Source organism: Echiichthys vipera (assembly GCF_963691815.1).
Source record: "Echiichthys vipera genome assembly, chromosome: 20".
NCBI lineage: Eukaryota > Metazoa > Chordata > Actinopteri > Perciformes > Trachinidae > Echiichthys > Echiichthys vipera.
The window spans coordinates 12,598,923-12,625,233 of record NC_139845.1 but is presented as its reverse complement, the minus strand read 5'-3'; the positions used below and the strand labels follow the sequence as shown (position 1 = coordinate 12,625,233).

The 26,311-nt window shown below is 41.6% G+C and overlaps 2 protein-coding genes across 3 annotated transcripts in view; one reads left to right on the top strand and one right to left on the bottom strand.

Annotated features, from left to right (window-relative positions):
- The first annotated feature begins 19 nt into the window (after positions 1-19).
- Positions 20-19,939, top strand: pphln1 (periphilin 1). 2 transcript variants are annotated; one of them, XM_083935514.1, is made up of 10 exons: positions 20-51; positions 537-607; positions 971-1,035; positions 1,388-1,615; positions 3,555-3,616; positions 6,115-6,237; positions 6,593-6,738; positions 9,888-9,943; positions 14,762-14,902; positions 19,108-19,939. In XM_083935514.1, coding segments are annotated over exons 2-10 (1,083 nt in total). In that variant the 5' UTR covers positions 20-51; positions 537-606; the 3' UTR covers positions 19,369-19,939. The 2 variants fall into 2 exon arrangements, with proteins under 2 accessions (XP_083791640.1, XP_083791639.1); XM_083935513.1 differs by having other exon boundaries at positions 6,593-6,744.
- Positions 19,940-20,226: 287 nt separating this feature from the next.
- LOC310962581 (prickle-like protein 1) overlaps positions 20,227-26,311 on the bottom strand; it is a 31,010-nt gene continuing 24,925 nt past the window's right edge. Inside the window, exons 4-7 of the mRNA XM_083935085.1 lie at positions 23,690-23,893; positions 23,383-23,569; positions 22,216-23,214; positions 20,227-22,119 (exon numbers count right to left, since the gene is read on the bottom strand). Of these exons, the coding sequence (XP_083791211.1) occupies positions 21,164-22,119; positions 22,216-23,214; positions 23,383-23,569; positions 23,690-23,893 (2,346 nt within the window). The 3' untranslated portion in view covers positions 20,227-21,163. The remainder of the gene's footprint in view (positions 22,120-22,215; positions 23,215-23,382; positions 23,570-23,689; positions 23,894-26,311) is intronic.

Genomic DNA, 26,311 nt, shown 5'->3' with positions numbered 1-26,311 from the left:
CGTTATCCATGTCGCTATACTGGTTAAAGGCTAACTAAACGATAGGGGAAGGTGAGATTGTATTTGCTAGTGTGCGTGGAATAAATGATTCAATTGTGGATAACTTGACACATTTTCACCTAGAAGATGCCATAATTCGCCGTAGACACTTGTTTGTGATTTGTGTGTGTCGGTATTGGTTAGTTAACTCGCTGTCCCGTTAAATCAAACGTGCAGCAAATGTGGAGGCTAGCGAGTTAGCAATGTTAGCTGCCCGTTCTTCCTAGAGCTAATTTGTAGTAGTATATACATTCACCAACTAAACACACGCTCTTTTGTAATTGAATGGGTGCTGTTCATCTAGTGCTGTGTTAAATATGGTGTTGTTGGTTAAACGGAAATGTATCCATAGCCCAATCTATTATTCTGCAGAAACCTCAGCCGGCTCAGTTGCTTGGTCACATCATGGTCATGTTTTTTCTTTTGTGGGCTTAATTGTGCAAATGATTTCCTAGAAAGTCAAATGAAAACTTATTCCAAGTGCATTGTCTTTATAGTGTTACAGATTGTGTTGAAGATCGTGTTTTCTCTAGATCACCCTGATTGACAGAGGTCTCCGAGTCCAAAAGTAAGTTAGTGAGCACCCAGTACATCCATTTAACACTGTCTTTTTTTTACACCAATACAACATTAGAGAAATGCCACTACTGCCTCAATAGAGCTGACATTTAAAAATCAGGATCACATGTCACAAAATCTCTAGAGTGGCACATGCAAGACTTGGGCTGGTATTCAAAGCATTTTATGAATTGTAGAATGTTATTCTATGTTCCATCGTATCTACTGCTAAAGTGGAATATGACTGCCTAAAGAAATTGACTTGAATGAACAGGGCGTTTGTATTAGCTGCTTTGTAGAACAACGTGTAGAAAATCATTATACGATAACATGTACAGTGCATACAGCATCTCTCACTGTTTGCCTTTTACAGTGACCTACAGGAGAGACAGGAGTGTACGAGAGGTGTATGAGGAGCGCTTTTTACCGGAGAGACCGGTGAGTGTGTACAGTCTGTTTTTTCTGCTCTTGATGTCACCTTTGACATTGTTGTATCACATTCAAAAGTATGCACATAAAAACACAAGAAGGAAGGAATACTTGTTTGTCCTGTAAGCCGCCAATATACATCATTTGGTGAGGGAGGGGTAAAACATAATAATTGTTTTAAAAGCATATTCCTATTATAACAACTATAATTAAAAAACAATTTTGACATTGTTAGACAACGTGTCACATGAACTAGTTCGGATCAAGTATACCACGGCTTTACGCATCTCTCTTCATTAAAGTGTTGTCATTGTTTAACTGACAGAAAATATAAAATCATATTATGTTCCCATCATGGTAGGGTCAGTACCCACGGGCAGCTGGGTCGGGGGAGAGGAGGGGCCCCTTCGGCAGGTCAGAGGATGGAGAGTATGGCCGTGGCGGTGGGTACGAATACGAAGGAGGTCCGCGTTTCTTCCCGAATGGAGGAGGCCCACGAAATTACCATGAAGATCAGAGGGGCTACCATGGTGGTGACAACCATCAGCACTTCCCTGGTGATCGCAGAGCTGGTCCACCTTCAAGGAGGGTGAGAAGAGAACACTGATGTCTTAAGCCCAGTTCAGACCAAAGAATTGCAATGAGACGACTTGCAACGTGCAGCTGGATATAAATTGTAGCATTATAAAATACAAATTGGGACTGAAGTAGTGAGATACTTGCGACCGCTGCAATTCTAGTAGTGATGAAAAAGTGAAAATACACCATCCACTGCTTTGTACTCGATTGCAGCGCTCGCTCTCATTTATTGTATTGCTCGCCCAACCCTCTCTCTCTCTCTCTCTCTCTCTCTCTCTCTCTCTCTCGCGCACGCGCGCTCTCGCTCTCGCTTTCTTTCTCTTACGTTCTAAAACCAGCTGCTAGCAATTTGGCAGGTCAGGTGGCAGGTGACAACATCAGCTGGTTTGAGTCCAGACGAGACGGGTCAGTTCAAGCCGCTGCAACTTTTACCTGCAACGTTCTAAAACAGTTTAGTCTCGTTACAAATCTTTGGTCTGAACTGGGCTTTACAGTTAACATTGTTGTATACATATAAACCAATTAGATTAAATGTGTGCTACTGTCACAGAAAAAAAATAATAAAATTTGGTTGTTTAACAAGCAAAATATGAATCATATGATAAAGATGCAAGCACATGGAGTTGTCAAGAAGATGTTCACGCGTAGCAAATTTCTTTCACAACTGAATGTGTCAAAAAAGTTAGTTTTGAAAGTTAGAAATATTAACAGCTGACACTTCACTAAGTAGTTACGCTGATTAAAAGATGAAAAACAAATAAGTATAAGTATTATTGCCCCCCCTTTTTTCATATATCCTTTAATTAACAGTACTGTTATTACTGCAAAACTACTACATGCATCTGACTGATTGTATATCAATTTAAACCAAGGGTTTAAAACATGATGCAGACATTGCAACTGCATATCATGTTAATATTGTCGGGGTAATGGGCACACTCATTGGCCAGTTTGAGGCCCCTACACATGATATGAGGTAAAAACACTTCGCGCTGACCATTCCATTCATTTCCTATAGCGCATCTATATAAGCTGCAGTGCCCAAGGTAGCGGCGCGTACCGCTCAGATTTGCCTCTCTGCCGTTGTGCTCAAAGTTCAAATCAGTTGAACTTTGATCCAGTTGACGCTGACCTTTCAAAAGCACAACCAATGAAAAGGGAAGCTTTGCGTGTGACGTTTACGTTTCCTAGGCAACCAGAGAGCGACTTGAAGCCAGCTGGAAAGATGGAGGAAAAACTCATTGTGTGTTTGAGTTTCCCAAACTATTTAACGTTACATTAAAGTCGTTATTACGATCTGTGAAGAAAACGTCGTGCTTGGAGGTTAATAAGCAGTCACACCAGGTCTGTTAATTGGCAGTGTACGGGCCTACGGTTTTTATAATACTCAAGTTACCTGCGCCCAACCTCGCACAGAGCCCAGCGCAAAAAGCTTATCATGTGAAGGCCCCATTAGGGTGCTATAGTTGGAATGTTCAAGTTTGCATATTTTTAATTCAAAACAATGCGTGCTACATTGTTGCCATTTATTATGATATGCATATCAGTTGCTTAATAGACTTTTTGGGGATTTTGGGTCTTCATTTTCTTCCGTTTTATGTTTGTTTATTTTTTTATAGCTGATTAAATAACTCTAATAACATTTCACTCAAAAACTCACTAAAATGATATCTTGGCATCCATATTTATTTCAGTTGGATGGAAATTAATCCTTGAGTTGCCATCACAAATTGTACGGGGGCAATTTTAGACATTTGGAAGTTAAATGCACATTTTAAATTTAAAACGTGTTAAATAAATGTAGTTTCAGACTGGTTATTTCTAAAAAAAAAAAAAAAGAGTTAAATAACATCAGTATTTAAGACCTAATCAAATCATTTGAAGAAAGAATGTCAGCAAAGGTCACTTTCATGGATTTGATCTTCATGGATTTTTTCATTATTGTATAGGAGGACTACCCTTACAGGGGACCCAGGGAAGACCAACACACAGGACGGCCTTTAGAGTTTGGGTAAGCAGCTTCTGCTAATATCTATGTTCCAAAAAAATGAACAAGTCCTACTTCATACGTAATACTGTATCACTCATTAGAATTGGATGTGATCATTATGGACAGCAGGGGGCAGACTTTTTCTATGCACGTGTGTTATAAACATGTCCTCTGTTAAATTCCTAGAGACGACCAAGAAGGGGGATTTCTGCTGTGGGCCTCTGTCAGCTGACCACAGATGTCAAATGTCATTATTTTACTTGCTATTTCCTTATGTTGTGTTGTATGTAATGAACTATAGAAAACAGTGATGGCTTAAAATACAAATACATAAATGTCAAAAATATTCAGACCGAAAACTGACCGATTGTGAACAATAGTCTTTACCAAAGCGAGCTTTTGTGTTGTTCCAAAGTGGTGTACCAATCAGACTGCCCAGGATATATTTGAATCTCAAATTACACAGAAGTGAACAGACCTCTCCCTCAGGAGAGGAATGTGAAAACACCTCTCTCGTAACAAACTTCGCTGAGATACATCATTATAGTCAATGTCAGACATTTTAGAGGACAGAATAAGGAGAAGAACACACTTCAGAGTGACGGGGGTCTCTGAAAATACTGTTGCGAACAAAATAGGACAGACAGTCAGACAAATTATATCTATCACTGAGCAGGCAGACTGGGGGGCTTATATTCCAAACAAACATTTGCAACTGTGAAAGGGCACCAAGGTCAGTTCCGGCCTGAAGCTAGGTGGGCTCGGTGTCGGTAGAGGTCAGAGGTCAATTGAGACGTGGTGGGGAGTTAGGAAAAGAGCACGGGAGGGAAAAGGCATACAGGGGGTGATGGTCAGATTTATTTTTCCATTCTAGAAGGTTTTGTTATTTGGAAGCATAAATCTGTATATCACGCAGTTGACATTATTATATTACACTGTGACCATTAGCACTCATTAAAAATTCATATACCCTGTAATTTAACACCTCCAGCTTCTTATGCACATTTAGACCCTCTGGAAGATCTGTTGCTCCGTTTGAAATCACAGTGAAGCATAAAGTGTCAGCTTTTCTATTAATTGTTCTCATTTATTAGCATTGTAATTATATTTTAGGAAAAGATGCTCCATAACTAAGCCAGACTGGCGGCGTCTGTTCAGCCGGATACATGTTTGAAGTCCAGTTAGGTGCCTGACATCGAACTGAAGAGACTGAAGCTGTTTTGTCTGCGGTTTGAAATCCTAGCGCAGTGTCCGTTCAGAACAGGTTGATTGCCTGGCTTGTGGTGTTCGTCCCCAAACAGCTAGATTTATTATGCCGTTGAGATCTGAAACATATTGAATTACTATTGTAAATCATTATATCCCGGAAAAACTTCGGCCCTAAAAGCATAAAAAAAAAAAAACAGGAAACTCAACTATATACTACTTTTAGGCCCACCTGATAAAGAAATGTTACTGGTTACGTTGCATATTCAGATTGAATTCCTATAATATAACAATTAGAATTTGGAAGCATTATTATTGAACTCTCCCGCATCATATTAGAATTGAAAACTCCATCTTGATCAGACATAATGTAAATTTAAGTACATTGTGATGATAATTCCTCTCTTCACTTCAAGTAAACATTTGAATCCTGGACTTTTACTGTTTTACTGAATAGTTTTACTATGAATAGGTTTAATAGGGGTATTAAGCCCTATTCGAACATAAAATAGTTTAAGCGGGGGTTTTACTCGATTTACACACTATGTCACCTCCCTGTCGTCATAAGTGTGCTACATAGCTTTCTGATATCACCAAATTAAGTAAACAGGAAACCAAAGGACAAAATCGATTATCTAAAAAAGTTATGCTGCGCCTCCATGCTCAAAAATATGTGGAAATTACGCATTAACGGGGTATGACAGAATATCAACATGTGTTACATAGGGTCGTATTCGGACAGGACTAGTTTTACCTGAGATATTATTTTCTGACCGTTTTACACAAGGTGAAAGTCGCCTTAATTTTTACTGACATTCTCCGGAATAATTACTGATATGGCGCATTCGGACAGGACGAAAACCTCTGCTTATGATGACCTTACCCCACATCCCGATATTAAACTAATAGGGCTTAAGTCACTTGCTTTGACCTAACCACACCGGTCATAAACCACTCTTAGAGCATGGATTTAATTAGCGGAGGGATTTTTCATAACACACACACACACACACACACAGAATCCTTGCCTTATAATAAGGTGATACGGCTACTGGAGAAGTTCTACCTCTTACGTTGTAATGTGTTCTGTGTAAACTTGTAACCATACTTGTCTAAGACATTTTTTTAAGATGGTGGAAGTACATGTTATGAAATAGTGACCAGTGATATGGGTTCACATCCCAGCTCTGGTATTTTAAAATTGTCTGAATAAAGTTATGTTTTAAATTGACCAAATGGTATTTGTTGCCATGTTGTACAGTATGTTTCTGCCACCAACCACACGTTTGTTTGTATTATTGTATTGTTCTCAGCGGCGCCCGTGCACCACCTCCTCATAGCCAGGTGCGAAACCAGGGCAACTATCCAGCACCTAGAGCACTTCCAGAGAGCGGGGAGGACACACTAGTGCAGGCCATCCTCAACCTGGACAGAGGGTACAAATGCATGCTTAATCATGTGAAGGGCATTCATGTGCAATAATTGAGCAAGAGTATGTAGCTTTTTCTTTACAGTTATAAATGCTGCAGTGAGAAAGGAAGTCTGTAATTGGTGAAAAATGACTGTTCTTCTGTATATGGTCAGAATAAAAACCTGCATGTGTTTTTCCTCACTGCTAGATGGCAGTGTTGTTCTATGTTGGCTTGAAAAAAAGAAAGGGACAAGTATACATAGATTGTGACTTGAGAGCGTTTTGTCAGAGGAGGAAGAAAAACCAATGTGTTATTCAACACTTTAGATGTTAAAATGTTTCAGATTATGACTGCAAACTTATTTCCTCCACTTTTCCAGGGAGGAGAGAGACCACTTCAGGAGAAAAGCAGCCCCGTTCCCTCCACACCGAGAGCGCTCCCCCCACAGTCGCTCCGGCTCCAGCGTCAGCAGCAGAGGCTACTCACCAGACAGAGCAAAGAGCCTGCCATTTCCTTCACAGCAAGGCAAGAGTATGTAGAACCCTTAGTTCCCCCCTCCCCTGATGTAGTATAGAGCTGTTAAAAGAAAAATCCTTGTGTCCATCCTAGCGCAAGGGGAAATACTAGCAAGATGAAGCAGAACATTAATAGGCACGGCCTCCGGTTACAACTTAAGTCATGACTAATTTACCGACCAAGGCCATTTGAAAAAGATCAGTTAGGCCTTTCTTTACAAAACAAGTTTTATGATCGGGACAACCACCCCCCCACCCCCACCCCCCCCCCGCCGAAAGGTTTATTCATGGTCAAAACTTCCATTTGCCTCCTGCTATTTCACTGTTATGCATGACTCATAATCTGGCTGACCGGCTTTTCAGGTGTGGATGGTCCAGAAGGTCAAGCAGTTGTTTCTGAGCACCTTTGGGGGGCGTTCTTTCCTCAACAGAGTGGACATGAAACTTTGGGTCTGTACATTGAGCCATGTGAACAAGCTTGGACTTGGGTGACTATTTGATTTGCTGTTGCATCCTTGTCAAAAAAATTCAGAAGAAAAGGTTGTAGCTTTCTTTGCCCATAAAGATGTCTACCATTAAGTGTTGAGAAGGATGCAAAGGGTGGAGGTCAGAATGAATTAATGTTTACGCTTAAAACTAAAATGAAGATCAAACCTACAGAGTATTATGAAACGAATATAATATGACTTACAGGATCTATTTAAAAACTTTTTTTTTTTTTTTTAAATGACCCGAAAGAATTCTAACCACAATAAACTCAGGTGTCCTATTTGACGCCGACGCTGTCACCCAGGTCTGAAGCAAGTTGCATCATGATTTTCGTTTCTTAATTTGTACCTAGTAGTGACTTTGGTGTCATGGATTCCTTTCATATTTCTACTACCTGTTGTGGGCTACGTTAGCACTTTCCATACTTCCTACGCTGATCTGTGAATAATATATGCCACTTGATTGTGTCGGTCAGGAGATATATGTAACGTTTTAAAGTAATCGTCCAGACTAAATGAGCAAGCTACAGTAATGATGTGCCACAATATTCTCACTTAAGTTATGTGCATCACACTGCCTACTCTGGCCTTTTATTTAAGGACAGTGTGTAAGAAAAGTAGACTTTACAGTCCTAATAGCTGTATGACGCTGTTTGTTGCCTCTTTTGATGCCTGTTTTGCACCTCAGATAAATATTTTTATTTCATTATTTGTTACTGACACTGTATACCAACTAATTTCCCTGCATCAGCAATAAATCTCAACTGGACTGGGAAAAAAATGGATAAGTGCTAGCGTAACCTCCCAAACTCCCTGTTTTCACAAATACTACAGTGTTACTTGGATCTGCCACCAGCTTCTCTGCTGGCCATCTCTCTGTCCATTTTCATTGGTGCTTTTTTTTTTTTTTTAACTCATGAAGCTCAATGGACCTTAGAATGACAAGTGTTCATCATGCTTATGTGGCAAATTTACATTGCTACATGTTGTGTTTTAAAAACGTTTGAAATACATGATCGTAACTCCTTGAAAGCAAAACGTATGATTAATCATAGTTCTAGTGGAGCATTAGGGCACTGAGTGGGCTTGTTGGATTGCTGTTAGATGAGAAGGGTTAGCTCTTATGTACACAGCCGGTGACCTTGCGGTTTGGTCTTCCTACAGGCTATGAAGACACTTATTCTCAGAGCAAGACGACTGGTAAGTACAGTTCAGTGTAGTTGTTGTAGACATATTAAAAGCAGTTTGGCCCGTGCCGTTCTACTTATACTGGTATATAGTCTCTGTAGCAGTTCTTTCAATTGATTTTTGTTCAACACAAATTAATGAGCGGGATGAAATTACATGGCAGTGGATTGGTTTCAGAAATATACAAAGGTTACAATCGTTAAACTTAACCTATTCCCAGTCTGGGTAACCTGAGAGAGACAGAGTGTTTCTAATGTGTCCAGCAGCCAGCTTTCCTCCCCACTCTGTCTGCCACTTTGTCAGGCCTCATAAAGATGCCACCAGGTCGTGTGTGTGGATGAAGAGGGAAAAGGGTATAGGATGTCTGATGGATATTCCTGAAGCGCCCACATCAGGGTGTTTTTCGTTTCATAGTGAGGTCCCCAGTGTTCACATTAGTTGGTAGACCTTTTCGGTTGGCTACAAAAGCTTCGGATGGTGCTAGAGTGAGAAAAGATAGAAGAACAGATGGAAAGTGAGAGAGAAGGTGGCGACCGGTCAATGAGAGGGGATCTGTACATGGGAGCAATGTATACGGCAGTGGATCCACCCATTGGAGTTCAGAGCATGCATGCGAACCATCTGTTTTTTGACTGTGATGTTCCTAGGTACCTGTCTGGATCCTGGAACCAAACATCAACACCTCCTTTTTTTTTTTTAATTATGAGCCCTGATTACCATAAGCACATACTCACTTAGGGCGCGCTCACACTATCCTCCCGGACCGAGACCCGGACTTTAGGGTACTTGTCCCCCCTCCCTCTCCCCCCCGCGCCCCAGCCCCGTTTGTACTCACACTACCAGGGCCTCGGCCAATACTTCTTGCTGTCCATACGCCTTCAAGCCGTAACACGTCACACGCATTGATCGCGTGTGTGGCTTTGTTTACAAATCTTTCCATAGACCTCGGAGTTTTTGTGCGTCTTGTCGACTGTTTTTGAATATTTTCATCCGACCAAATCTGCAGTAAACACTCCACCTCCGCATCACACCAACATGAACCTTTCACCACCATTGTTGTTGTTGTTAAATGTCCGCGCATGGTCCGTCCTTCTATTTACATGTCCGAACAGGCGGACATAACGCTACTGCCGTAGGGCTCGTGCGCGTGCACGTGCGCACGCTCGTGCTCGTACATGTGCAAACGGCTCCGCTAAAGCCCACCTCTTTCAAGCGGGCCGTGGCGGCCCAGCTGGCCCCAGTTGAGCGCGGAGCGGGTGCGCTCACACTACTTAAAGGTACTAGGCTTTAGCTGAAAAACCGGTTTTGGCCGCGGCCAAAAGGATAGTGTGATCACGCTCTTACTTTCCAGACATACTTTCCAGTCCTTTTTCCATTTTAACCTCTGCTTCCTGCTGCTTTTCTCCTTTTTCTCTAGTTTTATCAGTTTGCATGTGTGTCTCATGATGGCAAACTTGTTTTTTGTCCCCTTTCATTTCTCCAGACAAAATTCCTGGCCTGTCAAGAGAAGGCTCCCCGCACAGTGCAACCTCAACCAAGGTAGTGAGCTGCAATATTGTTTTTTTGGGGGGGCTTAAATTGTCCCCTATCATGCTCCTGTTCAAGTTCATATTTGTATTTTTGGGTTTCCACTGTTTACTTGCTTTGATGTTCAAAAAACAATTTATTTTTACTTGTACTCCCTGTCTGAAACGCTGCCTTTTTAGCATCTGTTATGACATCTTAACCATACGGACTCGTTTAAAGACACAGTTTCTGAACATGGACTGTGTGGATTTGGAGTTTGGATACTTTCATCATATTTGTATAGCACCTCGGCCTGCTTTATAATTAAAGAAGACATGGTATCTACACTTTTTCAAATTTTAAGGTTGACTTGAACGAGCAAGAAAATAACACAGGCCTTTTGCTCCATTTCTATTTTGTGGGCTCCTTTGTCACTGTACAGCAGGATGCATCTGGAACTTCTTAAATTCCATCCTTCTAATAAGTGTTTATTCCCATTGAAGCATCTTAATGGGTTTTAAAGTGGCCCTCACGCATAGCATAAAAGCCATCAGGCCTTTGCCTTGTTTACCGGTGCTGTAAGCAGACTTCAATCACAAGAACATGTAATGGCGCAGGGGGAAAGGGCTCAAGTGTCGTCGAAAGTACGAGCTGTGCTTCCTTAAAGTGCTCTTGTATTGAAAAAAATAACACTTTTAACTGTTTTTGAGTATTGAATGTAGAGCTCTCCTGCCTGTTTTTCTGATTTCATCCATCTCCAACTATGCAGAGGAGTGTAAATAGAATCTGATTTGATTAGGCAATGCAATGGTTATGGCCACCCAGAAGCAAAGAGGCTAACTCAGTAGCCCAAGTCAAAGTTTTATCATAGGATCTTACCCGCTTAGCTAGGAGAAGTCCCTGTGGAACTCACTGGGGTGTGTTCAGACTGTGTACAATGAACAACCGTTTCCTTTTTTCTGTTGAAGAGTATAACTGACTGTTTTGGTAACTGTACATTTCTAGTAGTTGCCAGTGGTCTTGTGCTTGTAAGAAATCGATGTGTAACACGGGTCACAGGAAAAGCCCTGACAAACCCGTCACCAACGTGTTTCTCATGCATTCCCATCATAGGGGATGGATGAGTTTGATTGATTGGTTAAATAAAATCGAGGTACACAGTTAGAAAACTCTAAAACCTTTTTTTTTTCTTTTTTTTATTGGACAACTACATTGTTCCTGTAGTTACTGCTCTAATTGCCTATGACTGTGTTTCATTTTAGGCAAACAGCCCTAACATTCTCCTGATGTGCAGAATTCACTTTGATCAAAGAGCCTATAAAACTGTATCTTTAAATGCTGCCTAAATGTCCAAGTAGGGTTTTTATTCATCTCATTAGCAGCCCTTGGATCTTTTTCAGAAACTGGCATAGTGGGCGCTTTGATATCTTTGTAAACCCATGCACTTGCTTTATACATCAGAAATTACAAGACAAAAAACAGTCCTTTCCTCCCCTCATTTTGTGTGCATTTTTGTAAGAACCACCCACCACCACCCAGCAAACTGCTGTGATGAAAGTTTTACTAAGTGCCCCGTCCCAGCTTATTGCTGTGTTTGATCTAGCCCATCGTGCATTGTTTTTTTTTGTTTTTTTCTGTTCAGGGGGCACAAACCCATAACCTTGGCCAAGATGAAAGGCCTGTGCTGTGCCCCCAGTAAAGCTTTCACGTATGGCCCTGGCCGCTGCCTGCTGTGGGGATTCAACAAACACACATGCAGGCTCTCTGGAGCCATCCCAGACAGAAGAGACCAAAGAGGGGGTCTAAAGACCACCCCTGGCTCCGACCCTGAGTCGACTGGTGTAGTGGGCGGAGAGACCATGACCTGTAACTGAAAAGGTCATCAGCAGGTTTCATACATAAGCGTAGCATGAAGTTCCTGCCATTATACAGTAGTATGATAACATTAACCAACCAAGTTAATTGGTAAAAAAAATTTCAGAGCAGGCAACCATTGAATTGATGTTAAAACAAAATCGCTATCTTCAAATGGTATTTCACATCAGCTCTTATGAGAAATTTAATAAAGAAGTTTATATGTTTTTGTTATCAATTTAGACAATGTAACACTGTATCAAGTTATCTGAATATGTTTTAATCACGATACGATTCCAGCAAAAGGTTATCAAATATATGAAATGATTGCCCAGCTCTAGGCCGCATGAAGCCTACGGTCTATGCTAGACTGTGACGGCACCCACCTGTCACTCAAAAGAGGCCGTGCCCTTAATTATGCATAACTTCAAATTATATTTACCGGGGAATTCAAGTGGCCATTTGAGGAATTGCACTGGTACTTTCGCATTTACCCTGAAAGTATCTGCTTGGGTCTAGTAACCGTTTTTTATAATTAATTTTTAGTGTTGCATTGAAAAGAGATTACTCCTGCCTCATGAGTCCAGTTTGCACAAAATATGTGCCAAGCTTTGTATTAATGGTGGGACATCCCTTCCAGGTCGAACTGTGCCCAAGGAGTTGAAGTGAAAGATCCAGACAGAGATATTTTTTCACTTAGGCCAGGGAGGCTGAACACTGACAAACTTACGTGCATAAGCGTAAACACTGGACTTCTTCCAAGCGTAGCTTCAGGGAGACAATTGGAAGGAAGAATAATTGGATGATGCTTTTATGACTTGCGCTTTTTATTTTAGACCACACTCGGCTCTGTGATGTACCATCCTCTGTAATTTCTTTCCTCGTTCATCTGGAGATTGAATGTGACTTAGTCCGTGGCCTGTTTCCCTTAATGTATGAGTGGACTTTAGTCATGGCTGGGCAGTTCTGCTCCCCGGCCTTCAAACTCTAATAGTATCAGGAAATGAGCAAAAGAAATTGAGCGGTGATCCAAGTTGGCCTCATTTCTTCTCTTCCCTTGCCCTTTCTTTTGGCTTTCATAGTAATATTTAATGGGTGCTAGACTTTCCAGTCTATCCATTAGATGGCTCATCATTGCTTCGCTGGCCAGACGGCCTATTCTTAAGATATAAAAACAGCTAAAATATCAAATTGTACAATTTGCATTAAATAAATACAAAGAGTTTTTTTAGAAGTAACACAACAGATATACCTATGGGTCTACAAACAAAAACTGCAATTCTTATGCAGCTACTACGCTGATTACTATGACAAAACCTGTATGTTTTACATGCATTTCAAGTACAGAGCAGACTTTCAAGACATCAGATAAATTGGCCCCATATTTTAAAGAAGGTCTCTATTTTCCCCATGGTGGCAGTTTTTCCATGGCTCGACATGTGGAAAGACTTTTGAACCAATGTCCTGATCTAAAGTGTGCATAAAGTGACTAACTTTGTATTTGCACATGGCCGTATTAATTCAGGTAAAAGTAGTCCAAGGATAAACGCCCGGCAGCAGACCACTAACTCAATACAGATAATATCAAATATAGTTTGAATGACCTTTTCCCAGAATTCTTTATGTTTTGGGCAGCTCCAAAGGCAGCGTAATAATGTGCCTTCTTCCAGGCCACATTTAACACACAGACCAGGACTATTATTACCAAAGCAAAGTAGCAGGGAGGGATTATTATTTATGTACGCATAATCAATTTAGGATGTATCAGTCTAAATCTTGTGTAGTCTGACTTTGTGCATCTCCAGCAAATTTTCTTCCAGTCATCTTTCTACATTCCAAGTTGAAATCTATTTTTCTTTAGATTTATCTAAAGTTTATAAGAAAAAAAGGGGAACCTGGCTGCAACCTGGGAGATTTAAACAGAAGGTCTAAGGTGACTGGTGAGGTCGAGTTTTATAATTTGCTCAGTTATGAGAACAATATAAAGAGCCACATCTGTTGTGATGAATATGGCATTTGATATACAGCTTCTTAGTGCTGTAATTCCTATGAATCCATAATTATTTGACTAGTTGTAGATGTTACTCTGTTATCAAGCAGTCAAAGCTCATCACAGGTTTGAAAATCATTAGACTCAGGTGTGTTTCAGCAGAGAGGGACCTAAAACATGCAAGGCAGAGGCCCTCCAGGAGCAGGATTGGAGATGCCTGGCTTAAATGGAGCATTTCAGGCAAGGGTGAATAGAGGTATATTCTGCATTTAAAAAAATGTTTATTTAAACATTAAATCGTGTAAATATGTTCTATAGAAACCCAAGTCCACAGCACCCAACGTCCGGAATGTACTCCGCTGTACTTAGCTGTTCTGGACAGTTGCACAACAAGCTGTTGTGCTGGCTATATGTGATTTTTTAAATATTTAATTTCTGTCATCTTGGCAGTACTAGCAGTAGTACTACATGTTTTAAAATGTATTTTGATAGTAAAGCAAGTTGTGGTGCTATATAAAAACTGTGAAAGTATAACACTCAATCCTCAGAGAAATGCCTGTTAAATTAAAAAACTGTGCCGTTAAATGAGATGTCACAACTATACTATATTAAGGTAGAAAGTGCTGCTACAGTTCTGCTACAGTCATTTCCCGGCTACAGTGATGGTGCAGAGAGCACAGAGGTGGAATACACAAACACAGAAATCAGCGGTGACTGTTCTTGTTCAAGAGGGGGTCTTAAAGAGACAGACACTAAAACGGAGCGTTTCAGACAGAGGGTGAATACAGGTAGATTCAGACAGACAGTATGAGGGAAATATGTGGTCATTTTTTTATATTTAAGCATTTAAACATGTTGTAGTAGAAACACAAAAAATTAAGTATGAACCAGAAAATTAGCATCATATGGGACATTTTTTTAAGCGTTTCTTTAAAATACCATTATGTTGACTTTTCTGAAACTCCCTTAAAGCAGTGACTCGACCTGTTCTCTCTACCTTTTTTTAGGAGGAGAACCATCCTCCAGAAGGAAGAAAAGAGGAGCCACCGGTAGTTCCAGTTGCAGAGGAGAGTCAAAAGCCATCTACAGACAATTTTCAAGAGCGACGAGCCCTGGCCATCTCTGCCAAAGCTCAGGAGATAGAGAAGGTACTTGTCCAACTGCAGTTTACTTTAAGATGATCTTTTAACTGGAAGGAGTTTATGATGAGTCTTTCTGTGATTTAAATTGGACCTGTTCTCACCTGGTGTTAACAGCCGTCCTGAGTGATCAGATTGACTCTGTCCACCAGTCACAGTGATGGGGTAAATCCTAAAATTTACCAGACAATTTCACTGTTGCTAGCCAGATATCAGTTTTAAAGCAGAATGATGGTTAATTATCTGCTGAAGTAGCTGGCTGCTAAATGTGTCACCATTTTCCTGACCAGCATTACTGCAACAGCTGCTCATTAAACCCTACACCAGCTTTATATCCCTCATGGCTCAAACATCATAACTCTCCCTCTGTGTTTGGCTCATCTTTACACACGCACACATGCACACGCACACACACACACAGGCCCGCACACAGGGATTTGGAAACACTAGGATAATGTACAGGAACACATAAACGAAAGCAGAAACGCAAGTAAATCTTAGGTATGGTATATATTTGTGTATACAATAAACCGACCACTTAACGAAGCTAAAAAACACCCCAGGCTCTCTGCTCAGTTATCTAATGAAGGCCATTCCTGCACCAGTGAGTGCTACCGCTGCTTTACTGGGACCATTAAAACCAAGCCAGCTCTGCCCTGGAGCACACACCACGCTCTCACATCGAGCTGCGCCACAGAGCCTTTAGGCTTTTTTTTTTTTACACTGTTGCTGACGCAGCTTCTGGCCCATTTTATAGCTGAGTTGATAGTCTCTTCCCCCCCCACCTCCAACCCCCATCTGTGTGTCCTAACGTTCCGCGAGCTCTATTGTGTGAGCTTGATTTCATGTTTGCATTCCATAAAGTACGTATTTTGGAAAATGAGTACCAGGATATGTCAAGCATAAACTCATTCGTTATGTTTCCGTTGTCTGTATTACTCATGTGGTCTTCAAATGTGTTTAATGAAATTAAGGTCTGGAAAGAGACAGATTCAACTTTAACATGAGAGGGAGCAGTGTATTCCATTTTCACAAGGATATGAAGTTTCAGCTTTTTTTGATTCTTTGGAATCATCAGTAGAAACGGATGATTATCAGCTTTTTCCCCGTTCTCCTCCTGTCCCTTCCCTGGCTTTTTTCATATCCAAACCAGTTGCCATGAAGGTTATTTGTGACCTGGCAGTCCTCACTCCGTGTGTCATGGCAAACAGGGCGAGTTTAGTCGTGATTGTGTGTTCAGTCAGCCTTGTTTCTATCGTACACAACCAGCATAGAAATTGAATGAAAATTCCCAGCATCTTTTCTTACTCTAGGGATGAAAGGGAAATATGGATGGAAGAATGGAAACGGAAATAGCCAGTCCAGAAAGTCTGCACTGTTGTTGTTAAACAAAACAATAATTAAGGTACTGGTACCCTTAAAATGCCAATAGAGTATTTCATTTGATACCAATCATGTGAATGCTCCACTCGATACACAACATTTTTAAAGTGTTCAAACCCACTCGACTTCCCCACACTAAAGACTTTATTGGTTGTAGCTGCTGTGGTAGTGTATAGTCCGATTGGAGAATTGCCTTTTTGCATGGTGGTTGGTTACCTGCCAAAGCAACCAGCCACTGGAAAATGTATAAGCACTTGTCTCGTGGCTGGTATTCATTTCCCACCATGCCCAGAACATGCAGCTCTTTTTAAGTTAGACTTTGTTTTCCAGTCTGAAACAACAAAGTCGCTGCAGTGTTTCTGTCGCAGTGGGCACTTGTATTCAGCTACTTGACAAGTGTCAGCCAGATGTTTGGTTTTCTGAACCCAATCTGGTCTAGCCATCTCTTCTGTACACACGGACACAAACACACTCCAGTCCAGTAGCTCCTCACTGTCTCTGCACTTTTTGATAGATCACACAAGCTGACCTTGTCATCATCGGCCAGACATCGTGCTGGGCCACATTATACCAGTGCCTCACTGTGTGTTTGTGTAGCTAAGTGAAATTGGGCCGCTGAAATTCAACCTGAACCAGTTCTCATTGTCAAGGTTGACTTTGGCAGTAGTACAGACTAACTGCTCATAGTGAGTGACAAGGCATGAGAGGCAATAAAGCGTATTATGTTTTTCTCCTCACAGTCCAGGCTGTGATACAAAGGGAGTTTTATTTCATTTGTTGATGAATCTAAATATATTTGGCTACACGACAGAAAGCCAGACAGTTCCAGCCTTTTTCCCCCCCTTTTTTTTAAGTATGAAGATGGCAGAACTGGACTGAGGCCCCAACTCTTTTACTCTTGTTCTTTTCTGAAGTCAGGCTGGCTCACACGCTATAGAAAATTAAGTTTAAAGACATAGAGACAGTTCCTGGACCGACTCCACCCAAAGTCAAGAACTGGTCCTTTTCCTTCCTGATTGGATAACAAGGGAGGGATTTCAGGAAGTGCGTGTGAATACAGGAAGTACAATTTCGGCACATTGTTATCTAGGAATGGCTTTCCCTGCTTATATAGAAGTTGTTGTCAGAATACTTGATTGGATACTTCCTCTGAAAATTTCAATAAATAAATTCACTGTCATCAGCTGTTGGAGTCCATACGACTTTGATAAGAAATTCAAAGGACAATGTGTTGTTAAAAAATACAGCACAGGGCTATCATAGATTTACTTTTTGTACAGATTTGTTAGTCCAACTGTTGTGTAACATCTTCCACCTGATCATTTATTGTATATGAGGAATGTACATGGGCTATTATAACACCCAGAGTGTGTTCTTTTTACGTCAGCACTCTTTCCTGAAACTGTTTGTATCCTTATGTTAACCACAAATGTCCTATAAATTAATTTATCCTGTTGTTAGATTTGGGTCACCCAATGAGGGAGATCTTAAGAGTCTTTTTAACTGTGTGTTTGCTGTAGAGGGAGGCAAGAAGCCCTCATCGTGGTTGTAAAACACAAATGCTGATCTAATCCCTTCACCAGAGATCGTCCTTGGTAAAGTCTCACGGTTGATGATATCAGGAGGGAACGGTTCAGATCGGTCTTTGGGTTAAGCTGCGTACTGATTTTGTTGACCGTAGCTTTAATACAGTGGAAATATTTATTTTGTTTAATGCACGTTTTGGAACATTGCCATCTGTTGTTGCAAGTATATAAACTGTGTATGACAGTAGATCTTTATTTGTGATCTCTCCTGCACTGTAACCATGCTCGCTGTTCTAGGAACATTGTGAAAGGCTATAAATAAGCCAGCGAGTTCGACCGCCCCGCAGCACAGAAGCCACCGTTGGTATCCGGTGAATGACTGAAACTCACCCTTGCCTGGCCTAATTTTACACGCACAGGCACACACACAGGCACACAGGCACATGTGTAAACACACAGATCCACACATATCCCTTGTCATTGAAAGTGCCCTTGTGTCCGCCTGCGGCACGACTTAATAAGTAGCCGTATCAGTGTGCTAGAGATGGAGAGTAAGGTAAAACTAGACACAGAGAGGAGAAATGTCTCATGAAATAGTGGAGGGACAGATGGAGGAAAAGTGGAGAGAGCAGCAATCCACAGAGAAATTGAGGTATGTGTCAGTGTTTTGAAGAGAATCACAGTGGTCCTTTTGATTGTCAGCTCATGAATTTAATTGTCAGCTCATGTGCAGGATCATGAGTTGGAAACAAATCTCAGTTTTTGTAATTCGCAAATCAAACCACTTTATGTGGAAGCAGTGGGCTCCCGCCATTGTTTTTATGAGACATTTGAGGCTCGGTGTGAAATGGAAGCTCCCAAACAAGATTCCAGCACCTCTTCCTCATTGTCCCTCTAACACCTGTTATAAGCCTTTGAGACATCACTAAAGTATAGGTTTTATTGCTCCTTGGGCCACCCTGCCCTATATAAAAAGCCCTTATTAAACTTGAGAGGAGAAGTGTTTATATTTGACACTACATGAAGTGTGTTGACACCAGAATGATCAGCTCAGGCTTAATGGCACTGGAATATTTACACCTAGGCGCCAGGTAGAGCAGGAAGGAAGCAACTTTGAATCTCCCCAATTGTCTTTTCTCTTATAGGTTTGCCTGTTCACACTTTTTAGTCCTAAAATCTGCATACAAATGGATGCAAATGTGTTTACTAAGAGTACTTTAGGTGAAGTGTTCATCTTCATTTTTTTTATCTGTGTGAACTTTAAGCATCCCATGCTTGTTTACTCATATTCTTGTCCATTTCCAGGTGTACCAAAAGGACTGTGATACGTTTGGCATGGTGGTAAAGATGCTGGTGGCTAAAGACCCCAACCTAGAGAAGCAGCTGCAGGTTCCCCTACGAGAGAACCTCGGGGAGATTCGTGAACGTTGTGTGGAGGACCTTAAACAATTCATCAAAGAGCTGGACAAGGTGGTCCAGCAAGAACCTTCCGTCTGTGACTCAATCACCCCCCTGGCAGTTCATAAACTTTCAAAGACAGGAGTCAACCACAGCTTTGCTTACTGACACATTTAACCATTTGCTCTGTGGGACTGAGCATTGGAAGGATTGACTGCTGAACACAATGGATATCTCGGGATACATTTTGGATTACTGGACTTGAACCGATTACACAGCACAGCAAGCTGGAGAACAACTCGACAAGTGGAGGAGGAAATGTTGCATTGTATGTGGGGATGAACAGTGTTAGTTCGGAACAGATCATTTTTTTACCTTTTTAAAATTCTTTTGAAAGATGAAAATATTATTAAAGGCTGTGTTACATGGTCTTACAAAGGTATATGGAAATGGTTAACCCAGGTTTTGTTATACAACCTTTGGTAAAAATGTGTTGAGAATAAAAGAGTAGAAGAGTCCTGCAGCATGATCACACTTTTCTACGAGAAAAGCCAGAAAGGACAATGTTTTGTTTATTATGTACATTTTTATTTTGTAGCAGTCAGATGTATGACTTGGTGCTGCTAAGTTAACAGTTCTACATTCTTGTATACATTTTTACTGTCTAGAAATGCCAGTTTGGTTACTTTTCATATGTTGTCTCATTTTGCTTTTCAAACTATCTCTCTCTCATTTTGATTTGAGGCAAAGCTTTGCACAATTGAAAGTGTCTCTGAAGGTTGTAGTAAACATGATTTCTGTTAACTTTTAGGTTTGTTTTATTGTGATCTATTAACACAAGTTACATCAATATCCCACTGACCGCGTAGCCTTCTTCTAAGATATTTTAACTCATGCCTCACTTAAAAATGCACTTATAGAGTACATTTTAAACGCCACTACAATATGAGCATTGTAATATGAAAATGAACATATGTCAAGTATATGCGAAAAAAAGAACAATCCTTCATGAAGCTTTGAGGGGAGAAAAAATATTTATTACAAGCGTCTTTACATCACAAGCTGGTTATGTCAGAGCAAGGGTAGTGAACAGTTCAGCTGAAAATGGAAAATGCCATTCTTTTTATATTTTGTACACCAATAGTGAGCATAGTTGAATATATGTTATAATAGACATTGTTACAGTGTAACATGGCACTTTACTGTGAGGGAACACAGTTTATGAAGTGGCACCTTCTTTGTTTCTCAAAATATTAACGAGGTCTGTTTGTTTACCATTACAACTGCTATTTCTTATATATCATACACTTCAAAAGAAACAATTTAAACCACAGATATAAAAATAGCAGTATTAAAATATTAACTTAGTATATACATTATCATTTTGTACTATTACGCATTAAATAATTATTTGGTTTGTTTCTATTTATCAACTTCTGCGTTCAATGTGTTGCCATTTTAATGCACAAAAAGATATTGCTGCAAAACTTTTAACTAAAACATTTTTTTTTTAAACTTAACTGCAAATGTTGAAAAGAAAAAAAACCTTTTAATTTCGCCACTTTGCCAACTGAATCATTTTGATCTGCTCTATCTAAAGTAAAGTTTCCGAAGTAACCAGTCCATGCGTCATGTTAGTGCTAAAATTCAATAAAAAACAATATATGGGCCAAATTTGCACAAACACAAAAAAACAGATTTTCTGACTATATGTTAACCAGATCTGTCTGAGCAGTTTTGATTGATTTCTTCTTTCTTTCAATAGATTTGGGCCTACAATATGATATGCATGTTGACATTAACCCATGCACCTTCTGTGATAGCATAATATGCAGTTTGCACGTGGGTTTGCTATCGATTGCCCATCTAAACCCAGATTTGATCCCAAAAACCATCATATGATCAGAAAATGTGACTTTATTGCTTAGTGTTTCCGTTTATAATCTAAATGCAATCTGATCTGTTAAGAGATGATACAGTTTTTTGAGCGGTGGCTCTTTCTGCGACCAGTTTGTGAGCCATGGCTCTGGGAAGGAAGGGCTGTAACCCTTGTAGGGTAGTCCTCAGCGTAGTAGCGCCCAGCTGCTCGAGGCTGAGGGATTGGCTGGCCCAGAAAATAGCCCTCCTCCTCAGAGTCTGATGATGAGGAAGAGCAAGTAGAGCAACAGTCATCCTCATCTCTGTAGAGACCCATAAAATGCTCAACTCTTGGGTCTCCTTGAGCTGAGCCCTGAAGCATATAGTCAGATCGGGTTTGGGAGAAGGCCAAGGGCAGCCTGTGTGCAGGATGCTGTAGGAGCATGGCACCACAAGGAGGGTTTACCAGACTCTGCTGCTGGGGCTCATAAAGCTTCTGTGCTTTCTCCAAAGGCACCATGTGAAGGTTGTTGTCTGAACGGGATTTGCGGCTCCTATGGTGCCGGCCTTGCCGGTGGTGCTGCTGCCTGCTGCGCCCATGGTGGCTTGTTGGGCGGCTTCTTTCTTGGCCCATTTCATCGGAGCAGTAGGCCCTCCGCTGTGGCTTCTCACTCATGGGATGCTTTCTTATATTGACCTCTAACCCATCATTATATCCATTGTCCACAGTGTCTTCTGAGAACTTGACCATCTGAGGAGGCCTGGAATGGGACTTGCTCCTCCTCAGAGCTGGGGCATGGACAAAGGAAGAAGGGAGGCCTTCTGAATGTGGCGACAATGAGAGAGGTCCTCCTGGTGTGCCTCCTCTCATTGCCATTGCTACCTCTTCCTTGTTCCCCTTCTCCATGTTAAGGTTGAGAGAGCTGGCACTGTGATGAAGATGTGATGAATTAAAGGTTCCCATATTGCTCATCTTTTCGCAGTCATCTGCCTGTGAGGGATCCTGTATAGCAAGGGTGTAGACTATAGGTCTATCCCTGCCATCTCCATCTACTGATGCACCTAAAAAGAGCAAGCAGAAAAGACGCATTTGGAACAGCTGTTCGATATAAATATAGGGACATTTTTTCACAAACATGCAACCAGCAGTCAACTTACCAGTGATGTTTGAGAGTGCCAGTGAGTCCATGGAGTCTCCAGCACCCTGCTCGACTTTCCTCAGCTCATCAGCAATGCACTCAAGGGAGTCTTCATACCACTGCCTGGTGTCTGGCCAGAAGGCCCGTCTTCCTTTTCCAGATTGGTCCTGATCCTGGTCCAACTCCAGGTCTTGGATCTTTCTGGCACTGGCAGGACCTGGATGACTCCCATAGGCTGAGTCTCCCAATCCATCTTGGGACTGGGTCCAATACATTTCAGGCAGGTGCTTCTTGCTCATCAGTCCAGGGCTAAGGCTGTTGGCTCTAGATTGATTTGAGGCCGCGCTCTGGGTGGGACTGGCAGGGGTGGGAGAGGAAGCGGTAACCCCCATAGATGTAGTATCAGGCTTTAGCCAGGGATCAGAGACACTTATTAACCTGTTTCTGTCACTGCCAGTACTTGGAGATTTTAAGGATGGCTGCTGAAGTTGGTGTAACATCCCCCGGTCACCAAATTTGAGAAGGAGCTGAGTCATATAGTCCTCATGCTGGGCCCACTCTTCTGGATCCTCCTCTCCACCTATATCCTGCTCTTCCCGCTCCCTCCAGAACCTTTCCTCCTCCAGGCCTAGACGGGCCAACTTGCGCCCTACAATACCAATGTCACAATCGGCATCACCATCACCCTCTCCATCTCCAAATTTATACTCAAAAAAGGGGGTGGCAGTTGGGGGCTTAAAAAGCTGTGACTCTCTCCACTGTTCTGCAGGCCTGCTGCTCTTTCCCATGCGCACACTCCGCCGTGATTCACGTGAGCGAGCAGACTGGAAGGCAGAATCAGACGAGTCGGATGCATGAATATCTTCTCCCTGGCTGCAGGCCTTTGAGCAATAGATGCGACCCTGCTTTGGCAGGAAGGGACAGCCCAGCAAGGACGTCTTGCACTGAGCACAACAGAAGCACTGGTCTGCGGCATGCCAGTGTACACCTTCATAGGTCATCTGGGCATGGTCAACACCTTAAGAATCGTAGGATGAGGGAAAAAATGAGCATAAGATTAGGTATGGTACTTCTACACCAAAGAAATCAAATTAGCAGGAGCTTGTGTTAGACCGTGGGTATAAAATGTTCTTTATTCTAATCCCAAGAGAAACAAATGAGATAGCACCTCAGCAATATTTCTCACCAATATTTTCACCACAGGCCTCGCAGTACTCTGCATACAGTGACTCAAAGCAGCCAGTACAGTAGGGCCGGCCATCTTTCATGATGTAGCGCTGTCCCCCTAGCATTGTCTCACACTCAAAACAGGCAAAGTGCTTCATGTGCCAATGACGACCCTCTGCTTCAGTGCACTCATCTGAAAAGATGATCTAAAGGGAAACACAAATACTGCTGTTATTTGTAGCTTGATGTACTTGGTACTGACATTGCCGTTGCCATGGTTCTTTGTAAAACAATAAGAGGTTAGTGTGACAATTACTGAGTCTTACCTCATCACAAGAAGAGCATCGTGGTTTGAGAAGCTCAGCATGGTGTCGTCCGCAGAGGATCTTGCCATTTTGGTAAAAATAAATCAGATCCACCAGCAGCTCTTGACACGTGGCGCACACAAAGCATGCTGGGTGCCAGCAAGGGCCCGGCCCTGCTCTGGAGGCAAAAACTGCCATCTCCCCTCCATTGATGCCTCCACCACACTGACAATCAAACACAAACAACAGATGATCCGTGAGATTTAGATATAAACACATGACAAAATAGATGTGCAGTACAGTAGATGCCTGTGACCCATGAGGAATGCAATATAAACAAAAGAGAGATTATGGAGATAACTTCATTATCAAAATATATCACATATCTGCTGATGTTTAATTGCAGTGAGACTATAACGAAGAAGGCCAAATAACAGGTGATCATACTGCAAGTGCCAAAGTAATACAATCCATTCAAAACACAACAGTGAATTATACAGTGAAGACAATTATGGCACATAGGTGGTAGGTGCAAAAAAAGGTGAATTGGTTAACCTGGAAGCAATGCATCCCTAGCATAAGTACTTTACCAGCAAATGTTGTAGGACAATCTACAACAAAAAAGTATTACCTCTGCCAAGTTGTGTTTTCAGTTTGGGGTGTTTGTCTTTTTGTCTGCAGAATTGTGGAAAAACTACAGGACTGATTTTTATTTTTAGTTAAACTCAGTGCATGCAGTAGCATGGGCCAAGAAAGAACTCATTGAATTTTGGAGCGGATCTGAATCACTGTGCTGATACTCGCATATTTTTCATGGCATGGCCTTAACAGAGGTCTGCACTCTCTAAGTGTCGTTCTAGTTTCTCTGTTTCACTTGGTGGCTGTTTTACTATGTGACAAAAGAAATCTATTATTCCCTGGGTGTTTTTGTCCAATAAGCTCAAACAAAATACACTGTCCATGGTTCTGAGTCAAAAGATCGTATGACTCCATAGGGATCATAAGAGCGTGTCTGAACGTGCAATCATGAGTCTTTATATAACCCAGCAGAGCTATGAGACACCCATAGGCTGCTATGGGATAGCATGCCCAGCTGTTAACCATTATTACCAGTATGGACAGACAGGGGCCTTGGATATGGGGGTGTTGTGCTTCCTCACCAGGAAACTGGAGCCTGTTAAAGTGTGTGAGTGTGTGTGTGTGTGTGTGTGTGTGTGTGTGTGTGTGTGTGTGTGTGTGTGTGTGTGTGTGTGTGTGTGTGTGTGTGTGTGTGTGTGTGTGTGTGTGCGTGCGTGCGTGCGTGCGTGCGTGCGTGTGTGTGTGTGTGTGTGCGCGCGCGTGTGTGTGTGTGTGTGTGTGTGTGTGTGTGATAGAATGTGCATGTGTGCGTATACCCACATCTTCATGATATATCCTTTTGAATAAAATGGGCATGTGCGGTTGGAATGGTCGCATGAGAGTATTAATGTCAAAATGTGTGTAGGAGGGTGGTTGTGTGTTTTCAGAGCATATATGGATACACACACATTTTCATTTCGGTTTTCCTCTATGTCATTTCAGTATGTGTGTGTGTGTGTGTGTGTGTGTGTGTGTGTGTGTGTGTGTGTGTGTGTGTGTGTGTGTGTGTGTGTGTGTGTGTGTGTGTGTGTGTGTGTGTGTGTGTGTGTGTGTGTGTGTGTGTGTGTGTGTGTGTGTGTCTGTGTGTGTATGCGCGTGTGTGTGTAACCTTGCATCCTATTGGTGGCATCTTTGTTTGAGTGATGACAGACAGCTATCTGCCCGTCCGGGAGAATTAAAATGGCAAGACTGGATGCCTGGCAGAGGATGTGGTTTATGTGCTGTTCAGGGTTCAATTTCCCGGAAGACACATAACCCTAATATTTATGTTTGTTGCATTGAACAGACATTTTTTTAGAAATACGATCAAGGACAGCTTGGATGGCACTGGATGTTATGCTTGAATCTTCAAATCAAAAGTAGGTGACAGAGGACAGGTTTTAGGATTATTTCCAGTGTTGTTCATAGCATGCTTTAACTTCAACCACTATGTCTAGATTATCTCTTTTCTACTTTTCTCATTTTTGTGAAGGTCAAGGTTCCCTCCTGTGAGCTGATAGAAAAATAACTTCTAATTCTATAACCTTTGGCCCTTTTACACAAAGGATTAAAAAAGCTACTAACTTTGACAGCACATGCTCACATAATTCTGTTTATGTATTTAATATGAAACTTCTGTTTACCAGTGGATACATCTACAACTACAGTAAAATCCACTTTGTTCAAGACTTTTAGAGAAAGGGGCAGAAACATACCTCTCCTTTTTTGAACTACTTGTTAACCTGTAAGGTTTTATTGTTGCAATCCGTCATGCTGAGATATAGATGGGCTGCGGGAAATTTGCGGAATTCCTCGCAAAGGAACTGGCTTCTCTGCTTGGCTTGAGCGTTAGCCTCCCAATTTCCTCGCTTCCCCTCTCGCCCTAATGAGGGGGTTTATGTCCATGATTAAGACCATCGCATTAGCCAATCATTATTGTGCCTTGGGCTGCTGTGCGTTGGGAAGAGGATGGTGGGTGTTAGCTGTGAGTGATATAAATAACTTAAAGACCGTTTTTACGTTTCCTCATAACTAGCTTACCTTATG